At 35.6% G+C, this 22,667-nt stretch overlaps 3 protein-coding genes and 1 pseudogene across 6 annotated transcripts; 3 read left to right on the top strand and 1 right to left on the bottom strand.

Moving 5' to 3' along the window:
- Window positions 1-2,172: 2,172 nt before the first annotated feature.
- On the bottom strand, window positions 2,173-5,246 carry LOC143537717 (uncharacterized). Of its 2 annotated transcripts, none has more exons than XM_077031424.1 (5): window positions 4,957-5,246; window positions 4,223-4,881; window positions 4,057-4,146; window positions 2,717-3,373; window positions 2,173-2,284 (listed from the first exon to the last, which is right to left on the bottom strand). In XM_077031424.1, the coding sequence occupies exons 1-5, from the start codon at window positions 5,024-5,026 to the stop codon at window positions 2,195-2,197; spliced, it is 1,566 nt and encodes a 521-aa protein (XP_076887539.1). In that variant the 5' UTR covers window positions 5,027-5,246; the 3' UTR covers window positions 2,173-2,194. The 2 variants fall into 2 exon arrangements, with proteins under 2 accessions (XP_076887539.1, XP_076887540.1); XM_077031425.1 differs by having other exon boundaries at window positions 4,223-4,872.
- Window positions 5,247-6,939: 1,693 nt separating this feature from the next.
- On the top strand, window positions 6,940-10,385 carry LOC143537727 (mitogen-activated protein kinase kinase kinase 1-like). Of its 2 annotated transcripts, XR_013136114.1 has the most exons (9): window positions 6,940-7,717; window positions 8,142-8,226; window positions 8,304-8,366; window positions 8,489-8,646; window positions 8,738-8,810; window positions 8,876-8,935; window positions 9,024-9,134; window positions 9,232-9,720; window positions 9,798-10,385. XR_013136114.1 is itself a non-coding variant. In XM_077031432.1 (8 exons), exons 1-8 carry the CDS (start codon window positions 7,005-7,007, stop codon window positions 9,397-9,399), a joined length of 1,431 nt encoding a protein of 476 aa, XP_076887547.1. In that variant the 5' UTR covers window positions 6,940-7,004; the 3' UTR covers window positions 9,400-10,385. The 2 variants fall into 2 exon arrangements, 1 of the variants encoding a protein (XP_076887547.1); XM_077031432.1 differs by having other exon boundaries at window positions 9,232-10,385.
- A 1,702-nt stretch (window positions 10,386-12,087) lies between these two features.
- LOC143537716 (large ribosomal subunit protein uL18c-like) lies at window positions 12,088-14,150 on the top strand. The gene is made up of 3 exons (XM_077031423.1): window positions 12,088-12,285; window positions 13,721-13,882; window positions 13,986-14,150. Exons 1-3 carry the CDS (start codon window positions 12,112-12,114, stop codon window positions 14,133-14,135), a joined length of 486 nt encoding a protein of 161 aa, XP_076887538.1. The 5' UTR covers window positions 12,088-12,111; the 3' UTR covers window positions 14,136-14,150.
- Window positions 14,151-18,340: 4,190 nt separating this feature from the next.
- On the top strand, window positions 18,341-22,282 carry LOC143537730 (disease resistance protein RPV1-like; annotated as a pseudogene). The gene is made up of 5 exons (XR_013136115.1): window positions 18,341-18,880; window positions 19,047-20,130; window positions 20,217-20,567; window positions 20,871-21,605; window positions 21,702-22,282. The product of XR_013136115.1 is annotated as a disease resistance protein RPV1-like (transcript).
- The last annotated feature ends 385 nt before the right edge of the window (window positions 22,283-22,667 follow it).

The raw sequence follows: 22,667 nt of genomic DNA, 5'->3' as shown, positions 1-22,667 counted from the left end.
TTGGTTATACCGGTTGCAACCGCAACCATTGAAATATGTTGTTTCTAAAATGAAGCTTATCAAGACGGATTTGCAATCGAATGAGTGATGTGTATTTAAACAATGCTTTAATTTGTGCGGTCGACAGATAAACGTTGGATAAAGTAAAAGAAGAGGATGTGACGGCTCGATTTTAAGCTTTCAAAAACTGAATTGGAAAAATATGCACTACCCCATATGTTTAAATTTATTTTTTATCGTGTTTCTATTTTTTTTTTGGCCGTTTATACTGTTTGAAATACAGTAAAAGAAAATTTGAATGCTACCGCTAAGATTGACGTGTAGATCCATTAATGACACCGTATGAAAGCTACCATGTCATTCTTACTTTTTGCATTAATAATTAAAAACATTACTCAATAATGATTAATAAAACATGCATATTAAATAACTACTAAAAACATAATTAAAAAAAAACTACGAATCCAAGATATTTAAAAGACAAAAACATAAAAAAATTTCATATTTTGAAACCAACTCATTTTCAATAAAGTTTATACCAAATGTTATAAACAAAACAATATAATTAAATTCTTATAAAAGGTTTTTGAGTACAAATTATTACTGAAAAAACAATTAAGGTTCATAGTTATAGAGTTAAAATGGTAAGCAATTAAGAACTTCCACCTTGTGGAGAATTCCATGCACAACAGGGGTGGCCCAAACGTGAATGAAATAAAGTATTCGCTTTAGCTCCAATCATTTAGGGTCTCAAAATTCTAAAAGGTAGCAAATTATACGTAGGTAATTTTGATTTTGAGATTGTCTGATGATAGGGTTTGTGATCTATAATTACAGATATGCATAGTTGATGTAGGAGTCACATTATCAAAACAATTTTTCTTATAAAAAGGGTCACCGTTTTATTATGTGCTTTAGCCACAAAAAAAATTGAGACGACCTTGGCACAACATCCATGTTATTTTCTTGTTTGAGCGGCTTAACCATCTCGGCCTGTTTGGCTTGCCCTTTTCTAACCGTAGTTAGCAATTTGGCAAGGACTTTTATCAAACCGGTTTAGTTAAACCGTAAACACCCTAACTATGCACAAGAGAGGAGAAAAGGTTTAGCTCTAAAGTATTATGGCGGGCTAAGTGGCTAACCCAACCAGTCTCTTAACTCTTAAGTAGCCATAGGCCCATAACAAATTAAGAATGGGCCAATTCCAGGGAATGAGAAATTAGATCATTAGAAGTCTAAACTATGACCTATAAACAACGTAAATCTCGTTATGGTTTAGGCCCATAATAACTTTTCACTTTAAAGAACCTAAAAATCGTCAAAACAGTTGTAGGCATAGCTTCCTTTCGACTTATTATTATTATTATTATTATTATTATTATTATTATTATTATTATTATTATTATTATTATTATTATTATTATTAATTTTTTTTGTAATAAGCTCTTAGAATTGATCAAACATCCCAAAGCAAAGTATACGGTTCGGTTTACTAGATTTACGGTTTGAAACTTGAAACTAGCCTTACAAACCAAACGAGCCATTTAACATATATAATACTCCATATTTTAAGGTTGTAATTGTGTATTTGAATAACATTTAGAGAAAATAATAAACAGCTCAAACCGCAAAAAGCAATTCGTTTTTGCAAGTCTACCTGACCGAGTTTGGTTTATTGTTTTCTAAATCGCAACAATAGTTTCAACCCGAAATGTTCATTAACCCAAATTGAACATTATCAATTGCAATAAAAGATGATAAAAGACCACAAGGTAGGCTAAATGAACAATAATGTAAATATAAGAATTGAAATAAAAGTACACTTCATTTTTTTCCTTTCTTAAACTTTATAAAAAACCATAAACTATTTTGTTTTAACTGAGACCTAAAGAAAAACAAAAGACAAAGCAAATTTCCCATTCACTTTTCTTTTCTTAAACTTCAACCTTAAAGAGTCAGAAAAATCTTAAAACGTCAAGTGAGAGCGGTAAACACGGTTTACAGCAAGCTATTAGAGACCAATATGTACTTATTATTCCTATTCACTCATCATAACCCCCTCTCACTGACTGCAAGGATTTCGAAACTTCCAAATCACTTCCTCTGTCTCACTACTACTTCCACGTTCCACCCTCATAATATTTGATCAAACAATAAAAAAGATAACCCCAAAACACCCTTTTTTCCAGCAAATTCAAGATTCCAGCTTAGAGTCAGACGACGGTATCAGTAGCTTTGGTTGTGTTCCTTTGAAGATCTTGGAGGCCGCCTGCAAATTTAGATACTGCACACACAAAAATAACAAACCTGTTTCAGAATTCAAGATCAAGTATAGTCGGTGAAAACTTCTTCTTTTCCTAAAACAGCCCGTTTTGACCTGAACCTAATTGATGCTTTCTAAAGCTACTTGTTTTGACCCAAAAGCGTTAGCCAAACCGAGTCGCCCGTTTTGCCAGCCAGACTTACCTGGAAGTCACATACTCCAGGAAAGGAGAGTGAGTTATATTTAACTATTTAAATATTTTTTTCCATGCGCTTAACAGGCAAAATTAGTGTCCATTGGAGAAAACGGCGTAAGCTAATACATGTAAACATAAATAATGATTTCTGTAACTTCCTTAGGTTAAGGACGACTTTTGAAACTTGTTATATAACTAACTAAATAGCGAAAACCTTAATTTACTCCAAAAGTAAGTTTTAAAAATAATTAATTTACCTTACTTGCATCTCTGTAAAAAGAATTTATCTCCTCTTCTGTAAGGCCTTCTTCCTCTTCAGCAGTTTCTTCCCAACCCATTTCCCGCAGAAGTCTAGCTTCTTCTTCCTCAGATAAAACAATCGCATCATTCTTCCCGTTATGATTAGAAGTCCCAATCGCCACATCACCATCACCGGTGCAAACCATATCATCTTTATTCTCACTATCAGATTGCTGGACCCCACCCTTGGTTACAGTTTCACAAGCAGCAATAGATGAACCAGTACCATCAGCGGTAGTAATAGGTGTCATAGATTTCTTCCTCATAGAGTTAAAAAAGTCATTTCGGCTTTGAGCATGAGACGAGGGTCTCTTCTCCAGTGTCACTGCACCAGGCTTGCGCTCAATGGGTGAATTGTTGTTTCTTAGCAGAACTGGTCCCACAGCAGAGGGTACAGCAAGAGGACTATTTGGTAATTTGGCACCGGCTGTGGGGCTCAAGGTGTCCTTTGCAACTGGAGTGACGCCATTCCTTTCGCGTGAAGGTTTAAGCACGTGAAGTTTTCCCACAGTAGGTGTCTTTGGAGAGTCAAACTTAGTAGAGACAGATCGAGGGGAGTTGACCAGCTGTACTTGAGCCACCTTTGGCTTTGCTTTATCAGAAGAGTTTAATGCCTAAAAAAGGTGAGAAAATATGAAAAAAAAGTGAGAAAATATGAATAAGCATTTGTTCTGCAGAAATATGATTATGAATTTGGTGACGAACGTAAATATTTATAAATATTAGTTTAACCAATACTAGAATTCCTTTAATTGGCATTAATATGACTTTTTAGTTACACATTTAAATGAATAGATACATTATACATACATGTTTGCATGGGTAGAAGCACAGGTAACACAAGTCCACAACAAGTAAACACATATAAGCATTCAAATAAAAATATTGCAAGTTATAAATGCCCGTTCACCAGCGTATGTAATTTACAAAAGGTATATATTCATCTTAAAAGAATTTCTTTCAAGTAAAAATATTGCAGCTTACAAAATGGAAAGAGAAGTTTATAAAAGACAGTTCACCGGCATATGCATTTATCAGACATTCAGACGGTAAATTTTCATCTCAAATGCAACCTCTGAACAAGAATTATTATTAAGTTTAGCACTTCAAATGATGTAACAGGCTGTGCTAAAAGAAACATTCAAAGTCAAAAGTAAAACCATCTGAGTAACAATTTATGTCACCCATACCTGAATTACTAAATTAGGTGCTAAATTACTAGTAGCCCAGATATATAAACCAGTTCTATGTTATGACTTAAGTAAGAAACAACAAGAGGTTTAGAAAAAAACCTTACCAAAGCCTTGGGCATGGAAGGAGTCACGGGAATCAACTGCCTCGATTGCTTAACAGCAAGCTCTTCAAGCCTTTGAGTTCCAACAGACAACTGCATGAACATCAATAAACATAAGTACACAGTACATAACACCACATGATGCATATGGAAGATATTCTTCAGCTACCTGAGGAGCAGTCTGAGATCTAGGCGGACCTTGGGCCAAAGTTTCAGCCATGTTCCTACCAGTTGTCATGCTTGTAGCTGTCGGTTGGACAACGGATGCATTGTTTCCGTTACTCCCAACTATAACCGGCACCTCCGCCAGTGCAGAGGTCCACCCATCACCACCAATCACCGCTGTGTTACCGATCGGCAAGCTCTGAATAGCACTCAAACCAGGAGACGGGACTCTACCTATCTCACCATCCGTTTGTTTCTCTTCAGCTCCAAGTGACGGGAAATCCCGCTCGAACGCGGTCTTTACGCCGCCAATGCCGCCACCGGATCGTAAACTGCCACCAGTGATCGATTCAGGTACTGATTTTCTGGGCCATGAGTCGCCACGCTTAGTGGAAACGCTTGAGTGCGAACGTCTTAACCCGTCTTTCTCAAGCCTACTTGGTAAAAAAGGATCTGAATAACGATGCCTACTTTCTGATTTTTCTTTATCCGAATACCGATCAAAACTACCGTAAGACCTCAAGTAAGGCGACCCGTTACTACTAGATGCTCGCCTAAAATACGAAGAAGTTGTCTTTTCCGAAACCGAGGGGCGTCCTAAGTCGTTATCACTTATGTTAACAAGCGACTTATTTCTTGATGTCCTTGACACACCTTGTTCATCTACATAAACAACATTGTCAAAATTAATAATAATTAAGATAATACTAATAATTAGGATACAAGTAACAGAATTACCAGAGTGCAATGTGGATGATTGAGTGCTCTTTAACCATTCGGGTACAAACGTTGGCTCACTTCTTTCCATAGCTAATATTGAACATCATATAAACAAATTAACAAACAACAAACGCGCCTTTTTTCCGATCAAGTTTCAAACTTTTTTCAACAACACCAGTACCATCAGCTAAAACAATCCATAACAGATCATTATATCCACCAAAATTTCAATTCCAATAAAAAACTCACCAGAACCTCATCTTATAAATAAGTTCAATAAGCACTAGCATCAAACCCTAAACTTAAAAACGTCTATATCCCATTGCATACAATCATCAAACCCTAATCTTGAAACCGTCCAATTAGGCAAAACAAATCGAAACCCTAATTATGTTCGTCCGATACACGGCCCTGGATAATTACGAAAAGGGTGTCGTAAATTCGTAAAATTTACGAAAAATATCCAAAATTGACTCCAACCCTCAACCGATGGATCAAAATTACACCTGAAAAAAAACCCTAATTCGTCGTCTGTATTATCTTCTTGGTTTGAATTGTATGATGGAAATTGGGCAAGAGTGTGTGAATTAGATTGTATGAGTGCACTGTGTGATTGCCGCCGTGTAAACAACACCGGGAAGTCGCTGTAATTGCCGCCGGTGGTATCTTACTGTGTGTATTGTGTGTGTATGTGTGTGTGAGAGAGAGAGAGAGAGAGAGAGAGAGAGAGAGGGAGAAGTTATTTTCTTGTTCGGTGTTAGTTTTGTAATTGATGTGTTTGGCGTGAGGGCTTGTTTTTGTCAAATTTCACAGAAATTTGTGTGTTTTTGTTGTTTTTCTAAGCCTAATTGTTATTATCATATGAGTTGTTTAAAACAAAATAAACAAGTTTGCATAGTAACATGCTTTGTAACCTTTTATTAATATTCTTTTCTAATGAAAGTAGGTAACATGTAACTTGGTAACGTGTAATTGATGATTATGATTTGGCTATGCTAACATGCACTTTACACATGAATGGATAAAAAGTTAGGAAACCGTTAGCTTATTCGACATAAGCAAAATGCCCGTCTCATTAGTTATTAACTCTTCTCAACACTTGCCATGCCACCGATTACCGTATCACCTTTAAGTAGATTTTGAATTCATCTTCTTAGATTTCAAATAAAGAATGTTTATGATTTGCTTGGTGTTTTTTTAATAAAAATTTTAAGATAAAACATTAAATATGGTTTTGAAAACAACAAACCAAACTTTATGAGTTGGTTGGGCCAGATAGACCAGCCCAAATGGTTTGGTTTTGACGTTTGAATTGTCTTTATGTTTTTTATAATCGTTTGTATTACTTTTCAAAAGTAATACAGATTGAAGATTAATATAACACGTATGCATAAATCCATATTCAAATGGCCGATTCCAAATGTCAAGCCAACATCTGAACTCTTGAACCACCGAAAGTGAATGATGGACCGAATCAATGGTCAAACCAAGTAAAGCATAGTCTAACCTATTTTGCTTATGATAAAATATTGTTCATAGCTCGGTTGGATAACAAATCCAAAGTTTTAGCTTATTCGGATAATTCAAACACGAAATCCATCTCGGTTCTCAAATCATGAACATAGCAATTAGCTAACCATGAATTACATACCCCACAAAAACTTTTACAAAAATGAGGTCCAGATTAAACATCAAACGAGAATATAACTGAATACTGATGTGTTTTATAAATTTTATTATTATTATTATTAGAAACATAAATAAAGTATATTGATATAGATATCGTGTTTAAACATATAGATTGAAGGGATGGTGACGTGGCCACGTATTTGACCATATCTAGTCTAGATGATTTATATTTAAGGTAAGCAGTTAGCCACCACTTGGTAACTTTTATAATCTTGAACTTGACTTAGATTTTTCACACGACATCGCAAGTCAACCCCAAAATGGACGTCTCATCTCATTTCCAGCAGTCTCTTCTGACCACACACAATCATCCTCCATTGCACACATAAACCTTCACCTTCATCTTCATACATACATGCAACCACACTAACTATAACATGTCTTCAAGTTCCAGGCATAGGCGATCAGTGGCGAAGCTTGACCGGAAAAACGCAGCCAAGAATATCGAATATGACGCCTCTATATCATCATCACACCGAACTCGTTCACTTGATAGTTCTCTGATCTCTGATCAAACCAGTTTCAGAATTGAAGGTAATATTGATGGAGAATTTGACTTGATTTGCCGGTCTTTAGGACTTTCAGGACCCGAAGCTTTTTCGATTCCAGCGGCCGATTGGAAAGCTCGTAAAACTTACTCTCCTACGAATAAAAACAATGTTTTGAGGTCAGTCAGATCAGAAGAGGTTAAGGTTGAGAAAACTGATGATGAGGTTAGCTTATGTGGAGTTAGTGAAGGTTGTTGGAAGAGTTATGTGACATGTCAAAGTGGGATTAAGGGTGTTCGGCCTCCGGTGCTTGCGACTCCACCGGTTATCTTACCCGTGGTGGCGGATGATAGCATCGGTTCGAATTGGGGATTTGCTAGTATGGTGGAAGAAGTTACGATTTTATCTGGACCGGATGCGGCTTTAAATGAAGACGCGGTTGAGGATGTCGAGGATGATGAGGATGAGTTGTCCTCAAACGCGCCAACTGAATTTTTTTCGCTTTCACCTAATGGACCGTTGAAGTGTAGTATTACGAACTGGCAGAAGGGGGATTTTCTTGGAAGGGGGTCGTATGGAACGGTTTATGAAGGCTACACCGAGTAAGTTATTTGAATTTTCGTTGAGATTGTAGGTTTTGTGTAATTGCTATTAAACTTCCTTGAAGCTGCATATGAATTTGTTCTTGGTGTATAGATAGAAAATAATATTATAGTGTTGGCCTTTTGTGTCTTACCTGAAGAATCTTTTGACTAGCAAACTTCTAACTTTAAGAGAGAAAAGAAAGTCATTCACATTAATACTATTGTAAGGAAGCAATATCAATATGATTGTTTTTAGGATGTGACTTGTCGACCATCTCTTTCGATTCAACTTGAAATAGTTAGGTGAATGCGGTGCTATATTATATGTGAACTAAGAATCAATCCTGTTTTCATGTTGCACTGTTCTACAACATGCCAAGGAGATCAAGAATTGTTGATATGAGAATTGTTTATTTCATATGACATAGATGTTTGTTTACAGACACGGGTTGTTCTTTGCTGTTAAGGAGGTTTCTCTGCACGAGGAAGGACTCCAAGGAAAGCAGAGCATTGTTCAACTTGAGCAGGTGTTTTATGGGCTGTTTTTCTCGTTCGAGTTGTCGCTGCATACTAACGGATTCTTGTTTTTTCTTTATTGTTTTAGGAGATTTCTTTATTAAGCCAATTCCAACACGAGAACATAGTTCGGTATCTTGGCACTGATACAGTATGTATTTTGACTTTGTCCAACCTTTTTCTTTATCTTTTGAGCAAAACAAGTTTCCTCTTGCTTATTTTCTTTACCTATGATATGTGTTGACTTTTCGTGTTTATGAAATGTTGTTTTAGGGTGATGGCAAACTATACATTTTCCTTGAGCTTGTAACTAAAGGTTCACTAGCAAGTCTTTATCATAAGTATCACCTTGGAGATTCCCAAGTGACTGCATACACTAGGCAGATTCTAGGCGGCTTAAATTACCTTCATGAGCGTAACGTGGTTCATAGGTAACAGTTGTACTTTAAACATGACCATAAATGTATTATATTACAGTTTTGATCTTTATTCTCATTTGAGCATTTCATATTCATCCTCTAGAGATATTAAATGTGCAAATATATTGGTTGATGCAAGCGGATCGGTGAAGCTTGCAGATTTTGGGCTGGCAAAGGTAACAGAGGCACATTTTTTTCCTCATTTGTTCAACTGGTTAATTATTTTTGTTTATGATCGCAGGCGACAAAATTGAATGATATTAAATCTTGCAAAGGAACTCCGTATTGGATGGCACCAGAGGTTTCTTTAATGTCTCAGTTTAATAATTTATCAGAAGGGATTATGTTGGATGACATTATCGCTTGACAATTTATTATTGGGTCGTCAGGTTGTTAATGGAAAGAATAACGGGTATGGACTTGCAGCTGATATATGGAGCCTCGGATGCACGGTTTTGGAGATGTTAACAAGCAAAATTCCATATTCTCACTTGGAAGGGGTGTGTTCTTTATTCATATTTAAAACTCTGTAACTTATAAGTCATTAGGTCATATTGTTGTTGTAATGAAAACATGAATGATGTTTTGGTTTGACAGATGCAAGCTTTGTTCAGAATTGGTAGGGGTGAACTCCCGCCTATTCCTGAAGCATTATCGTTAGAGGCACAGGATTTTATTCGCAAGTGTTTACAAGTTAACCAAAACGATAGACCGACCGCTGCTCAACTATTGATGCACCCGTTTGTCAAGGACCAAAGTTTATAAATCAAACGATAAACGCACAAATTGTTGATAGCATTTTGTTTGTATCAAATGGACAAACGGGCTGGAGTTGAAGATTGATTGTATTCAAATTGTAGCGCCAGTAGCGGTTTGCTGGTTTGCAGGTGTGAAAATTGTGAAGACTTGTACTGCTACTTGAGTTAAGAGTTAACCGCCGTGTCTTTCATTCACGCATCTGGTTTGCAGGTGCTGGAAAATGTGTGTTGAAATTGGTGTTTGTAGAGTGAAGTTTCATGCATCAGCACAAGTTCTAAAACATGCTATCTAGTGTAACTTGAATTCAAAGTTGATATCAGGATTCGTGTATTGTTCAAATATCAAGATTTGAGTTTACAGCTGATGTATTGTTTGATGATCTTAATGAAATAGCCTTTTTCCAGGTTGATTCTGTTTTCATGTAGCTGAGCCAATCGCATAGCATCCTCCAAGGCCGTCGGCTGATGAACAAGTACCGATTGCTTTATGTCATCCCTAAGTCCAGATATGAAGCATCGGACAAGGAAAGCCGGTGGCAAAATCATTGCGCGATTGGACACTTGTTCGAACCGACCTCTGTATTCTGCCACCGTCGATGTTTGTTGGAGTTTAGCGAGGATGCCTTCCGGTTCTTCCAATTCACGAGCCATAAATCGTTGGATTAGGGATTCCGTAAAATTTGTCCACCCTGCAAGTTTGTAATTCCTCTGCATCCAATCATACCAATCGCATGCACCACCGTCAAAATAGAACGACGCTATTGTGAGTCGATCGGATTCAGGAATGGAGTAAAAATCAAAGTAACGATTCGCTTGTGCAACCCAACGTTCCGGATGCTCGCCTGCAAAACGAGCAAGATAAATTGGGGCAGGTTTATGGCGGCTACCACCAGAAGAAGATTCAGCGTTGTATGACGGTGTGCGAGGACCCGTGTTAGCCAACAACATATTCAACATCTTCTTTTGTTCTTCCAGGGAAGTTGATATAGAATCCAAGTCTGAGCGAAGGCTCGCTTGATTAGCCTGCATCTGTTGTTGAGACTCATGCAGGGATTTCAGGCTTTCATCAATGATTTTGGAGCGAGTTCCATCAGCCATCGTATCGTAGCGGATGAACAATGCAAGCACCAATGTAATGGTCAAGAGATTGATAAACAGCAGATTAGCAACACAATTCAATTAGGACAAAGAGATAATAATTTTATCAGAACCAGATAAAGATTTGATGGCAAGAGAATGCATGGGATGGGAAGAGAAAACACAATCTACACAACAGAATTCATCATGACCTCACACACCCAATGAAATTTTTAACTTCAACCTTTTCAAATATTTATAACCACTCATTTAAATAAAGAAGTTTCATGTGTTGTGTGTATGTTCAGGTTACACGATTATAAGTGTGCATGCATTAGAATTGATACCTAGACACGAATAAATATACAATTCAACCCTCCAACCTAGGGGGGTTGCAAACAAGCTGAGCCGATTCATGAGCTATCTGAGATCCGCTCATTAAAAGCTATAGTCGAACCAAGCTTAAACGAGTTTCAGCATGAACTCAAGCTTTAAAATAAGCTTGTTTAGGCTTGCGAACCATTCAAGCCTATTATTTATAAAATTAGACACGAATAAGCATACAATTTCAACACAACCTAGGGGGCGAGCCGGTTTGAGCTACTCGAGATCGATTCATTAAAAGTTTGAACCGAGCTGAGCTTCAACGAGCTTGAGCCTGGCTCGAACCTTAAAATAAGCTTGTTTAAGCTCAGGAATATAAACAAGCCTATTATTTATACAAATACTATTATTTAATATATCAAATTAGGGATGAGATTTTTTTTTGTATACCCGTACTCGTACCCTTTTATTACCGTATCTGTATCTGTACCCGTCTATTCGGTACGGGTACCCAGATTTACTGATTTTTTGTACGGGTACTTTCGGGTACAGGTTCGGGTATTTAGGTACTCCGTCCGCGTTTGGAATATGTATTGTATTGGGATTTCGAAAACTCATAACTCTATTCGTGTGGAATATGTTGATTTGTTTCATATTTTTAGTTTTGGTATTATGTTTTAGCTGTGGCATTACATTTTTGGTATTATAGATTATTGATTGTCGGTACTGTACCGTTACCGATACCGATACCATGTTTAATGGATATTTTTTTTAAAAAAAAGAACAAAGTGGTACCAAAGTGAGTACCATGCCCGTACCATAAAATTCGGTACGGGTACCTAAATTACTGATTTTCGATACGGGTATTTCGGGTATAGGTACGAGTACAGTATTGATCTCATCCTTGTATCAAATATATATATTTATATAATAATATATATTATATGTAAACTTATCATAAAAATAGTTATATATTTATATATTATATTGTATATAAAAATTATGATTAGAAATTGTAAAAAATAACTACAAGCGTATATAAATTAATACATAGATAGTAAACCAGCCAAACGTAGCGAAGCTTGATCTTTAAAAAAAGAGGTTGACACAAGCCGAGCTTGAGCTCGAGCCTAATCGAAGTCAGACTCGTCTGCACCCCTTATTCGTTTATACAAAAACCATTTAACCGATCTATTACGAAACAATAAAGTAGAGAGACCTTTTATGTAAAAATGAAAAAGACAACTTCATCTTTCTATCTGCTCAATAAAACGTTATCTTGAGATATTAAGCCAAACGAAGAACAAAACACACAGCAATGTCATCAATTTCGCTGTCATTTCTACAGAGCACTTGCTCGTACTCAAACCTTCATCACCACCAGAAGCTCTTGATTCAACCGCCGTTGAGAACAACCTCTCTGGTGGTACAAGCGTCCGCCAGAACTCGTCAAGATAACAGGAAAGCTCGCCACGCTCGTATTCGTAAGAAGGTCATTCTTATTACACTTTCCCCAAATTTATGCGGTTTAATTTATACTAATTATCCGGTATCTAGCAATTGAAGTATTTTAGTTATTTTCCCCAAATTGAACTATTTCTGGTATTGTTCAAATGCAGTTATCAATTTTGTGCACTAAATTATGGGATGGGGTAATTTAATGGAGTTTATATATACATCATTAATTTACTGAACTGGCTCGAGCTGAAAAATTGAGCTCCAGCTAGTGGCTTGTCCAGCCAGCTCGTTAACTTTATATTTTTGTAGTTATTTAATTTTTTTTTTGTTTTGACAAATATTGATATATAAAAGGCAAAATAATAATAATAATAATAATAATAGTTTTTAACATATATCTAATGCAAAATTAATAAACAAAAGAACTTATAACATTATATGTATTATCTCCGTTAGAAAAGCATGTATTATTTTTGTTTTTTTATTTATTATTTATAAATATCAAGAGACATATTATGTTTTATATTTTATTTGTTTTGCAATTCAAAAAGGGGTAGCGGCGCAGCTTATTGCCCGCTTGCCTTCTGTTTCGATGTAATCTAAACATTTAATAATTTATAAGAACTAATGTTATTTTGTTTATGATTTTATATGTTATTTTATAAATACTAATTTACGATATGTGTGCGTGTGTGTATAATATAATTATACTAGGTTTTATCCCCCGTATTACGGGGGTTGTTTTACATTTTTCGTTTTTTAATATTTATTTTTTGGATTTTAATTTTCTTTATTATAAGAAAGTTAATAATATACTTGGGTTGGGTTTGATGATACAAAGGTTTCACAAATAAATGATATGTTATAACCCGTTTAAAAGATATCTGGATTTGGTGACCCATGACCCGCTTATTTTTTTTTACTATAAAATTGTTTGTTAATTATAAATAATATATTTTTTTTAATCAAATATTAATTTTTAGTATATCCCTATTTTATAGGATTTTCATATCAAATATTTGGTAAGATTAATTTTTAATTTAATGAGATGTTATAACCCGTTTAAGAGCTATCTGGGTTTGGTGAGACTCATACCCGTTAATTCGGGTCAAATGCATGAGAAGCCTCCATTTATGGCAATATGGTGACTTTAGAGAATTTAGGGAGCAACCAGAGAGCCTTTAAAGCTTTCGTTTATATGTATTATAGATTATAGATGTATATGTATATTTATTAAAATTGGGGTTAAGTCCCACTGAGCCGGGCCAACCCTGGCTTGGGCTCGGGCTAGGCTCGTTTAGATACGAGCTTTTTTCTAGCTGAACTCTTTTCGAGTTTTTTTTTTTCAAGCGAGTTGCAAACTTTTTGAACAATCCTAATTTACTTTGAAGTCTTAGCCTAATTACTCATCCTGCAGTAGCTTCTGTAAATTACTGGTATATAAAGTTTTGATGATTCATATATTTTAGGTGGAGGGGACACCAGAAAGGCCAAGATTGTGTGTCTTTCGGTCCAACAAGCATCTGTATGTCCAGGTGATTGATGATACTAAAATGCATACTCTTGCATCAGCTTCAACAATGCAGAAACCTCTCTGTGAGGAGTTTGATTTCACCTCTGGTCCCACAATTGTAAGTTGCTTTTTAAATACTTCATAAGTTGGCAGAGAATATAAAGTAGCAATATTAGTGATAGGTGTGTGCATAAAGTATAATAATGAGTTTTTGGTGCCAGGATGTAGCTAAGAAAATTGGGGAAGCGATTGCAAAGTCGTGCATAGAGAAAGGGATCACAGCCGTGGCCTTTGATCGAGGTGGTTATCCCTATCATGGGCGGATTCAGGCGCTTGCTGACTCGGCTCGAGAACATGGTCTTCAGTTCTAGTAATCTTTTTTTTTCTTTTTTATTGTATTTCAAGAATATATGTTTCCTAACAAGATTAATATTGAAATATGACAAAGCTGCATATTTTTGTTAGTTTTCCAATTTGTGTTTTGCGTACTGAAACCTGGTCTAGTCAATGATTGATTGGATCCTGGTTATTAATATACATCATCACTAATTGTGTAAAAAAGCCGAGCACAAGCTCGATCGACTAGGCTCGAGCTGTGCTTGTTTAAGTTAAACAGAGCAAACTCGAGCTTAGCGGGTGAGTAGTTTTTCAAGCTTGAGTCGGCTCGTTTATTAATAGGCTCATTTAGCATTGTGAGCCAGTCTGAGCTCAATGAAAGCTTGTGCTTGTCTATTGACTATTAAACAAGTTTATTTTTAGGCTCGAGCTCATGCTCGTACTCGTTTAAGCATGGCTTAATGCGAGCTTTTAGCGAGTCGATCTCAAGTGGCTTACATGTCGTTTGGCTCATTTACACCCCTCACCATTCGACTTTGGCATTTGAGTTGCTCACGAGTTGGCATTAGTTAGAGTTCCCCATTTAAGTCAAACCGGCCCGTTCATGAATCATGTAGGGTATGGGGATGGTGGTGCGAATACAAAACCTTAACCCTGCCCCGTGAAATACTTCCCAACACAACAAGATGGAAAAAAGAGCATTTGTTGGCATGCAACCTCACCATTTTCAGAGCTATTAACCTCATTCATTTTGCAGCTAGATCTTAACTAATAAAGGACGTGTTAAATATAAAGTAATAAAGCATCTTTCATAAGAATTCGACAAATAAAGCGTCTTTCATGAGAATTCGACAAGAATTCAAGTTTGAAATTAAAACGGTAAAAAGCTGGTGCAACAGTTGTTGCGGCCCGGGTAAGCTACATTATTGATGCTGCAAATTTGCATCAACAGATGGAATAGAGTTTCATATATAATCATCTATATTGTATGAAAATTCTTTGATAAATCTTAGGTAAAATATTTAATAATATGTGGTTCTTATCAAATTAAAATAAAACGTTTTAGAAATCACATAGAAAATGTGAAATGCAAGTAAGAGAGCTAATTCAACTAATGAAACGTGCGCACACTTAAGTTCAGAGTTCAGACCAATAGGCCTAAACACAAGAGATCCTTTAAAGTCTATTATTATAATAAACAAAAATTATTGTTGTGCCACATGACATCTAATTGCTTCATTTTTTGCCAAGTGGCATCATTATTATTCAATTTTGAAAGCCATAATTATCTAATTAAAACAATTAATAAATAATTTAAACATTCCACAATAATGATAAATCTATGATTTTTTTAGGAGTAACTAAAGTAACAAAAAAATAGAAATAAAAGGTATGTAGAACTTTTGAAAGTTGTTTTAGTGTGTGTAAATTTATGTTGTATGTTTTTAGTTTATTAGTGGTCAGTTCAGAAAGTGCCAAGATTCGTCTTTACTCTGAGCAATACGAATCTGGTTTATCTCATTTGATCATTTTTTTACTATTAATTCTATCTAATAAACTTTTTTATATGTATTGATAACTTTTGCTAAAGTGACATAATTTAGCACTTACGGATAATAGTAGATTGATGATGGTGCATATCAGTGCTCTTTTTTTCAGATCTAATAAATATGTACATTTTTTTGTCACATGCTAACTGATAGTGAAATTTATTATGTTATTCATTGTCACAAACTTGCAGCAACTAGAGTTTCGGGTCAAGCTGATGAAATGAGTTTTTTTATCCCTAAAATAGAGTGGTGTCATGGTGAGTTTTGTTTCCTTGATGATATGTTTATGTCCATTTGTTTTCATAAGACATTGTGTTGTCATTTATATACGCTAACACTCTTTTTTTATTTCAAATATTGCAAATTAAGGCCATAAAGTATACATGACTATTATAAATGGTAGGAAAATGGTTGTAACTATGGGTGTTGCAAACCGAGTTTATACAAAATTATTGTAAGAAGTAAGATCATGAGCATGGTGTACTAATTTGTTTCCTTTAAGTTGGTTGTTTATTATTAAGATTTGTTTGTGTTCTATCTTCTATATGAGAATCTCAAAATTGTTTGATATATGGGAGGAATGATGGTTTGTTTTTTACTGATATACTTATTTACCGTAAATAAAATCTTTCCAACAGTTTTTTTACTCTGATTTACATAATGCGTCACAGCAAGTTTCACTTGAAACATGCCCACCTTTAGTATGACTTGGAACATTTCGGGCAAGGTCAACTTGTATTCGACCCTTAAACAGGTCAAATTTGCAACCTATGTTCTCTTATAACTGGTAAAATATGCGGGTCATGTCAATCGGCGCAACGCATAAGAATCGGTTTGGTCGGTACAAGTTAGTGTTAAAACTGGCCATTTTAAGAAAAATATTACTTTTGGTTCGGAACATGTTTTCTTTACACTTTTCTGTTTTTATTTTTACACACAAATATAAATGTTTATTTTCTTATATGTTAGAGTTGAGCAAAATGTGTCAAGATCATCATCTAAAATTAAAAGTTTAGTAAGATGACATGCTTGAAACAAAAAAAATGTTATAAAATGCCTATAACTTTATTAGTATTACACTTTCCTTGCCGATATTACCAAATATGCAGTTGCGTTTTCTTCTAATTTTATAACCTAAGACATGAATTAGAAAAAAAAAGACATGAAATAAGCCACACAAGTTTATTTTATGTTGGTTATGGATGATTAATAATTTAATATCATTAAACCCTCAATTTGAATCCTTTGGTAATTTTTTTTACCGATAGAAACTCTTGCAGTTGTTAGTTGAGTAGCAAGATATGTTAAAACTAACACAACAATATATTTAGAAGCAGTTTGATTACATTTTTCAGCTCTTGTGATTTTTCAAGAGTTTTGATGTGTTTTTTTGTATATGATTATTGCAACTTGAAGAACCAAAATCATATATAAATGAATTAGATTTATTTTTTCAAACCCGTGTAATACACGGGTTTATAACCTAGTTTATAATATGTAAAGACAAAAGAAATTTAAATGTAAAGAGAATAATTAAATTTACCTTGGATTATGAAATTGAAAGAAAGATCAAGTATGTATATTTTTTACCGTGAACCACAAATGAATTTCAAAAGGCGAACCACGTGGAAACTTAATTTGAGTGAAGACAAACAGATTCATTCCAATAGAAATCGAAATTGGATTTGGTTACTCATCATATTCCTTTTTATAGTTTTTCCACTACAAGGTATTTTGGTCATTTTTACAAACTTAACATAATGCCTGACGAAAGTTTGTGTTCGGCCCAGCCTAAACTTGTTACAAAATGAGAACAACTTAATCCAAACTCAAAAACTTTGGAAACTTAGACCATAACCTAGAGGTCGTGGGTTCTAAACCGATTCTGAGTGAGGCTGATTTACCTCTCACGTGATGGGCTGGCTGGTGTCGCATGGACCATTTTTATAATTAACTCCAAAAATAATTAAAAAAGATTCCCTGATATTTATTTTCTTGGTCACACTTTCATATGGTGAGGCCTCATCTTCTTGCACCGATTGAAACTGACTTTTGTTGAAATAGTTGTAGGAAACGATAAGGGTTGGAGAACATCCAAATGCATAAAAATCTAAATGTACAAAATGTTAAAACCTTTTGTTGAACTAGTCGTAGGAAAAGCCTTTGAAACGAGAGGGGTAGGAAATTTAAATATATAACAAGTAAAATATATATTCATGTGAGCAGAGTTTTTCTATAGGACCGGACCAGCTTTTAATGTTAGTATTTTAGTGTAATTGGACCTAGCAGGGTCCAAGGGCCAGCGCCCCTAGCTGGGGTTAAGCTGTCAGGTCAGCTTGAAAATTTTTTTTTTTTCGTTAATAACGTTTCATTAAAAATTCATTAGAAAAATGAATTTTATGATTCATAATCATAAGTATTATTTGAAGTTATTTATTAATAAATTTTAAATTTGGAATAGATAACTGCTTGACTGCCTGGTGATATATACGTTATTGGATTGATTGCTGTGGTTCATCTTCCTCACAAAAATTCCATACGAAATTCTTGTCACAATTTAGAGTTTTATCCGATTAAAGTGTTTTAAAGAACCACTAAAATAACTTTTAATCTGAAAGTTATCACACGATAATTCACTTTGATGTATTGAAATCCCCCACATTTAATTCTCGTTTTGGCTTCAAAAGCATATGGCACTTATATCTCAAGAGACGGTAGCCTCTTCCTCCACGGCTAGTGGATTCAGTTACGATGCATTTTTAAGTTTTCGAGGTGAAGATACCCGTACCACCTTTACCGATGACCTCTATACGGCCCTAAAGCAAGCGGGAGTCCGCAGTTTCAGGGATGACGATGCAATGGACAGAGGAAGACTGCTTGGGCCAGAGCTCAAAAAGGCTATCCGGGAGTCCGCAATTTCGATCATCGTCTTCTCAAGAAACTATGCATCTTCCAGGTGGTGCCTTGATGAGGTATTAACCATCATAGAAGAACGAACAGGAGAGGATGCCCTCTAAACATGAAGTCGTTCCTGTGTTCTACAACGTTGATCCATCTGATGTTCGGAATCAGACCGGAAGCTTTAAAGAAGCATTTGGAGGGTATGATAAGATAATTGATGCAGAAACAGATCCTCAGAAGAAGATTGAATGGAAGGAAAAGGTGAAGGCATGGAGGGATGCCCTTAGAAAAGCTGGAAGCCTGACAGGACTGGTATTAACTGCTAACGGGTATGCTTGCTAGATGGTCTTTCTTAGATTATTAGACTTACTAATTCATTTCATACATCCATTTAAAAGATTAAACTTACCATAAAGCATATACCTTCAAGGTGGTCTTTCTTTGGATTGAGTAACAATAATTAGTCACTACCAATTGACTTATTTATCGTTGCAGATATGAGGCCAAATTTATTGGTAATATTGTCAGTGTTATAAGAAAGAAACTCAACTACAAGCTCTTGTACATTGAAAACAAACTAGTGGGAATCGAGAACAATATTGCTAGGATCGAATTATGGTTACAAGATCCATCACTAGATGCAACTATCCTTTTTATTCACGGGATGGGAGGCATTGGAAAAACAACCATTGCCAAATGCATCTATAACTCAAACTACCATGACTATGATGCCAGTTGCTTTCTCGCAGACATTCAACACAATGGATTGCTGCATTTGCAAATTCAGCTTCTCTCCAAAGTATTAGGAAGTGACAAAGAAGTTTTATGGAATGTTGATGAGGGAACCTTTAAGGTTTCAAACGCCTTATGCAATAAGAAAGTACTTCTCATCTTAGATGATATCTCAACAAGGCAACAATTAGCAGCACTACTTGGGTCACAACAGTTTTATCCTGGAAGTAAAGTGATCATTACAACAAGGCACAAATGGTTGCTAACTGAATTTAAAGTGCATCCAAAGGTCCATACTATGAAAGCGTTAGGTTCCAGTGACTCAAATAAGCTCTTTAGTATGCACGCATTTCATAAAGATCATCCTATTGAACCCTACATTGCTCAATCAGAACTTGTAGTTGATCGTTGTAGAGGGCATCCTTTGGCTCTTAAAGTATTGGGTTCTTCTCTAAATGGAAAGGCCATCGATGTGTGGAAAGATGCAATACGCAAACTAGAAGCGGTTCCCAATCCCGAGATCCAAAAACTTCTACAACTAAGCTATGACACTCTTGAAGATACCTACGATAAAGATTTATTCCTGCATATTGCTTGCTTTTTTGTGGGTGAGGATATCGAATTCATTGTGAAATTGCTAGCCGAATGTGATCTGTACCCTATTGTTGGGATCCAAATCCTAATGGATAGATGTCTACTCTACATTGAAAAGGGGAGAGTGATGATGCATCAATTAATCAAGGAGATGGGTCGAGAAGTTGTTCGCCAAGAATCACCAAAGGTTCCCGGGAAACGAAGTAGATTGTAGCACTATCAAGATTCCTTTAACGTATTGAAAGAAAATGGAGTAAGAAATGAATATCCAATTCCTTATATTAGAATTTATTTAATTTGTTGTACATGCTCATCTTTTTTTTTAAATTTCTTACTTAGGGTACAAAGAAAGTAGAGGGACTTGCTCTTGATATGCAAACGATCAACGGAATTAATTCAACTTCAATAATAAAGATGGACAGTGGAAGAAAACGTAGTTATGAAGATTTTAGTGGTCTAAACAAAGAAAACTTCAAGATTGGAGCAATAGAAAAGATGAAGAACCTAATGCTACTTCAACTCGATTATGCAACTTTTTCTGGAAGTTACAAGAAGTTGCCCAAAAACTTACGATTGCTCCGTTGGCATGGGTTTCTTTTAAAATCCATACCAAGTGATGTACCTTTGGAGAAGTTGGTAGTTCTTGACTTGCGTTATAGTAAATTAAAACAAGTTTGGGATGTGTTCAAGGTATAAAATTTTAGTTTCATCTTCTAATTTCTCGGTTGATTACTAATTATGAATGTTATTTTGTCACATGGATCTATATAAAAGTTTTGTTAGCCTCTTAATATATGGCCATTAAGAGGCTACCTCTTAATGGTTCATAACATATTAATGGTTAATAGGTAACCTTAAGTCTGAATGGTTAAGAAGCTACCTCTTAACTATTAAGAGGCTTGAACCATTAAGAGGTAGCCTTTTAATGGCCATTAAGAGGCTACCAAACAGCCTCTTATTTATATATCTTGTTTTTCATGTGGCATGTCACAGGTGGCTAGAACCCTAAAAATCCTTAATCTAAGTTATTCTGTGGAGCTTATAAAAACACCTGATTTTGGTGGGCTTCCTAGCTTGGAGAGTCTGCTCCTTGAAGGATGCTTAAGTTTGACTCAGGTGTGTGAATCCATAGGGAACCTTCAAAGACTGGTGTTGTTAGATGTAAGTGGTTGCAGAAGTTTGAAAGGTATTCCATGCTTACCAGGATCTCTTGAATCACTTAAAATGAATGATTGCCCAAAGATATTCGTTGGAGGTCCTAGACAAGTTCAATGTTTGGATTCATGTTCACTACCTTCTCTTTTAGTGAATATTAATGTCTCAGGATGCAATTTGTTTGATAGTTCCTTCCCAAAGGATTGGAGTAACCTCTTCTCATTAAAGAAGTTAGATATAAGCAGAAATCATATAACTTCATTACCAGGTTGTGTCAAAAGTCTACCAAGCCTTGAAAAACTCAATGCGCGGGGGTGTTCACATCTTCAGTCACTTCTAGATCTCCCAAAATCCATAACAGACCTAAGTGTCGACCGGAATATGTCCTTGGAAATAGTGCATCCAACGCCAAATCCCTTAACCCTCATGTTATTTGATGGTTGCGAAAAACTGTCTGAGGTGGAGGGTTGTTTTAAGCATGAGTCAATAAAAAAGGTTGACAGGAAAGTTATAAGATATCTTGGCTTGGAACCGATTTCAGACAGTGCATATACAGAAGATGAGTCCATCAAGGTCCTCTTTCTTACTCTCTTACTCTTTATTGTCTGTGTTTTACTTTTACCAAATGTTATGAAAACTAAATTAACAAATGGCGTGTGCTTCATACAGATACTATATGAGTTTGGTATATTTAGTGCCTACGTTTTAGGGAAAACGCTTCCATGTTTTAGGTATAAAGGAACCGGATCATAGATATCATTTAGAGTCCCTTCGCATCCTAACGGTTCAAGAATGATAAGTGGTCTGAATGTGTGTTTCATGTCTACTTCAACTTCTGGAAGATCAGCTATAAAGTATGTAGAAATCAATAATAAGAGCAAGGTCTTGGTATGGAAATACACTCCTATGATTTGTCGAGTAACATGTAAAAAAGGGGGTGGATTTACTTATGTTTGGTTAAGTCTTTGGCGAACTGGCAATCTACTAGATGATGGGGACGAAATTGCTGTAAGCGTCAGTATGTTCTTCCCGAATGATGTAGTAGAAGAGTGTTGCGTAAACCTAGTGTACGTGATGACGAGGAGGAGGATAGCCAAGAAGAGATGGATAATGTCTTATTCAATCGCATTTCATGGACCGACAAAATGGGGGTAGAGGTATCAGATTACGTCCATACTGGGAAAACATATTGCTTTGGGATCGGTATAGTCTCTTTCCCATCCTCATTTGTTTTGTATTTATCACATTGAATGGACAAGCATAACACTCCATCCCAAAAAAGACTACCACTGTATTTAATGATGATCGGAGTTTGCTTCTGTAAACATTAATAATTGTAATTTTGTTTGATGCCGTCACGCCGGTCGGTACCTTCTATTTAATTTCTTTCGATTGATTTTTGAAGCCTGCAGTTTTCAACCAGTAAGTTAACTTCTTGATATATTAATTGGTCAAAATTTCGGGCGGCTATCGTAAGTCGGATTTTCTGTCTTTACCCGAAACTGAGAACGAATTCTGGTAAAACAAAGACTAACCTAGGGAATGCAATTCGGTCTGGTTGTTGAGAATAATCAGTCCGGGTTTCAGATTTTGTTCAGATTATCGATTACTTATTCAGTATTGTAGGCCCAATTC

Source organism: Bidens hawaiensis, unplaced genomic scaffold, assembly GCF_021521415.1.
Source record: "Bidens hawaiensis isolate Kalapana, Puna unplaced genomic scaffold, B.hawaiensis_p1.1 tig00011311_1, whole genome shotgun sequence".
In the NCBI taxonomy this organism is placed as follows: domain Eukaryota; kingdom Viridiplantae; phylum Streptophyta; class Magnoliopsida; order Asterales; family Asteraceae; genus Bidens; species Bidens hawaiensis.
The sequence above is the reverse complement of the archived record's forward strand: the minus strand, read 5'-3'. Positions and strand labels throughout refer to the sequence as shown.

Excerpts from the sequence above, each read along its gene's own strand:
- LOC143537727 (XM_077031432.1), top strand. The coding sequence starts at position 7,005 with ATGTCTTCAAGTTCCAGGCATAGGCGATCAGTGGCGAAGCTTGACCGG. Across the intron at positions 8,811-8,875 it reads CAGATTTTGGGCTGGCAAAG|GCGACAAAATTGAATGATAT; the intron begins GTAACAGAGGCA and ends TTATGATCGCAG. Across the intron at positions 9,135-9,231 it reads CATATTCTCACTTGGAAGGG|ATGCAAGCTTTGTTCAGAAT; the intron begins GTGTGTTCTTTA and ends TTGGTTTGACAG.
- LOC143537717 (XM_077031424.1), bottom strand. The coding sequence starts at position 5,026 with ATGGAAAGAAGTGAGCCAACGTTTGTACCCGAATGGTTAAAGAGCACT. Across the intron at positions 4,147-4,222 it reads GATCTCAGACTGCTCCTCAG|TTGTCTGTTGGAACTCAAAG; the intron begins GTAGCTGAAGAA and ends ATGTTCATGCAG. Across the intron at positions 2,285-2,716 it reads TTTACAGAGATGCAAGTAAG|TATCTAAATTTGCAGGCGGC; the intron begins GTAAATTAATTA and ends TTGTGTGTGCAG.
- LOC143537716 (XM_077031423.1), top strand. The coding sequence starts at position 12,112 with ATGTCATCAATTTCGCTGTCATTTCTACAGAGCACTTGCTCGTACTCA. Across the intron at positions 12,286-13,720 it reads ACGCTCGTATTCGTAAGAAG|GTGGAGGGGACACCAGAAAG; the intron begins GTCATTCTTATT and ends CATATATTTTAG. Across the intron at positions 13,883-13,985 it reads TCACCTCTGGTCCCACAATT|GATGTAGCTAAGAAAATTGG; the intron begins GTAAGTTGCTTT and ends TTTTGGTGCCAG.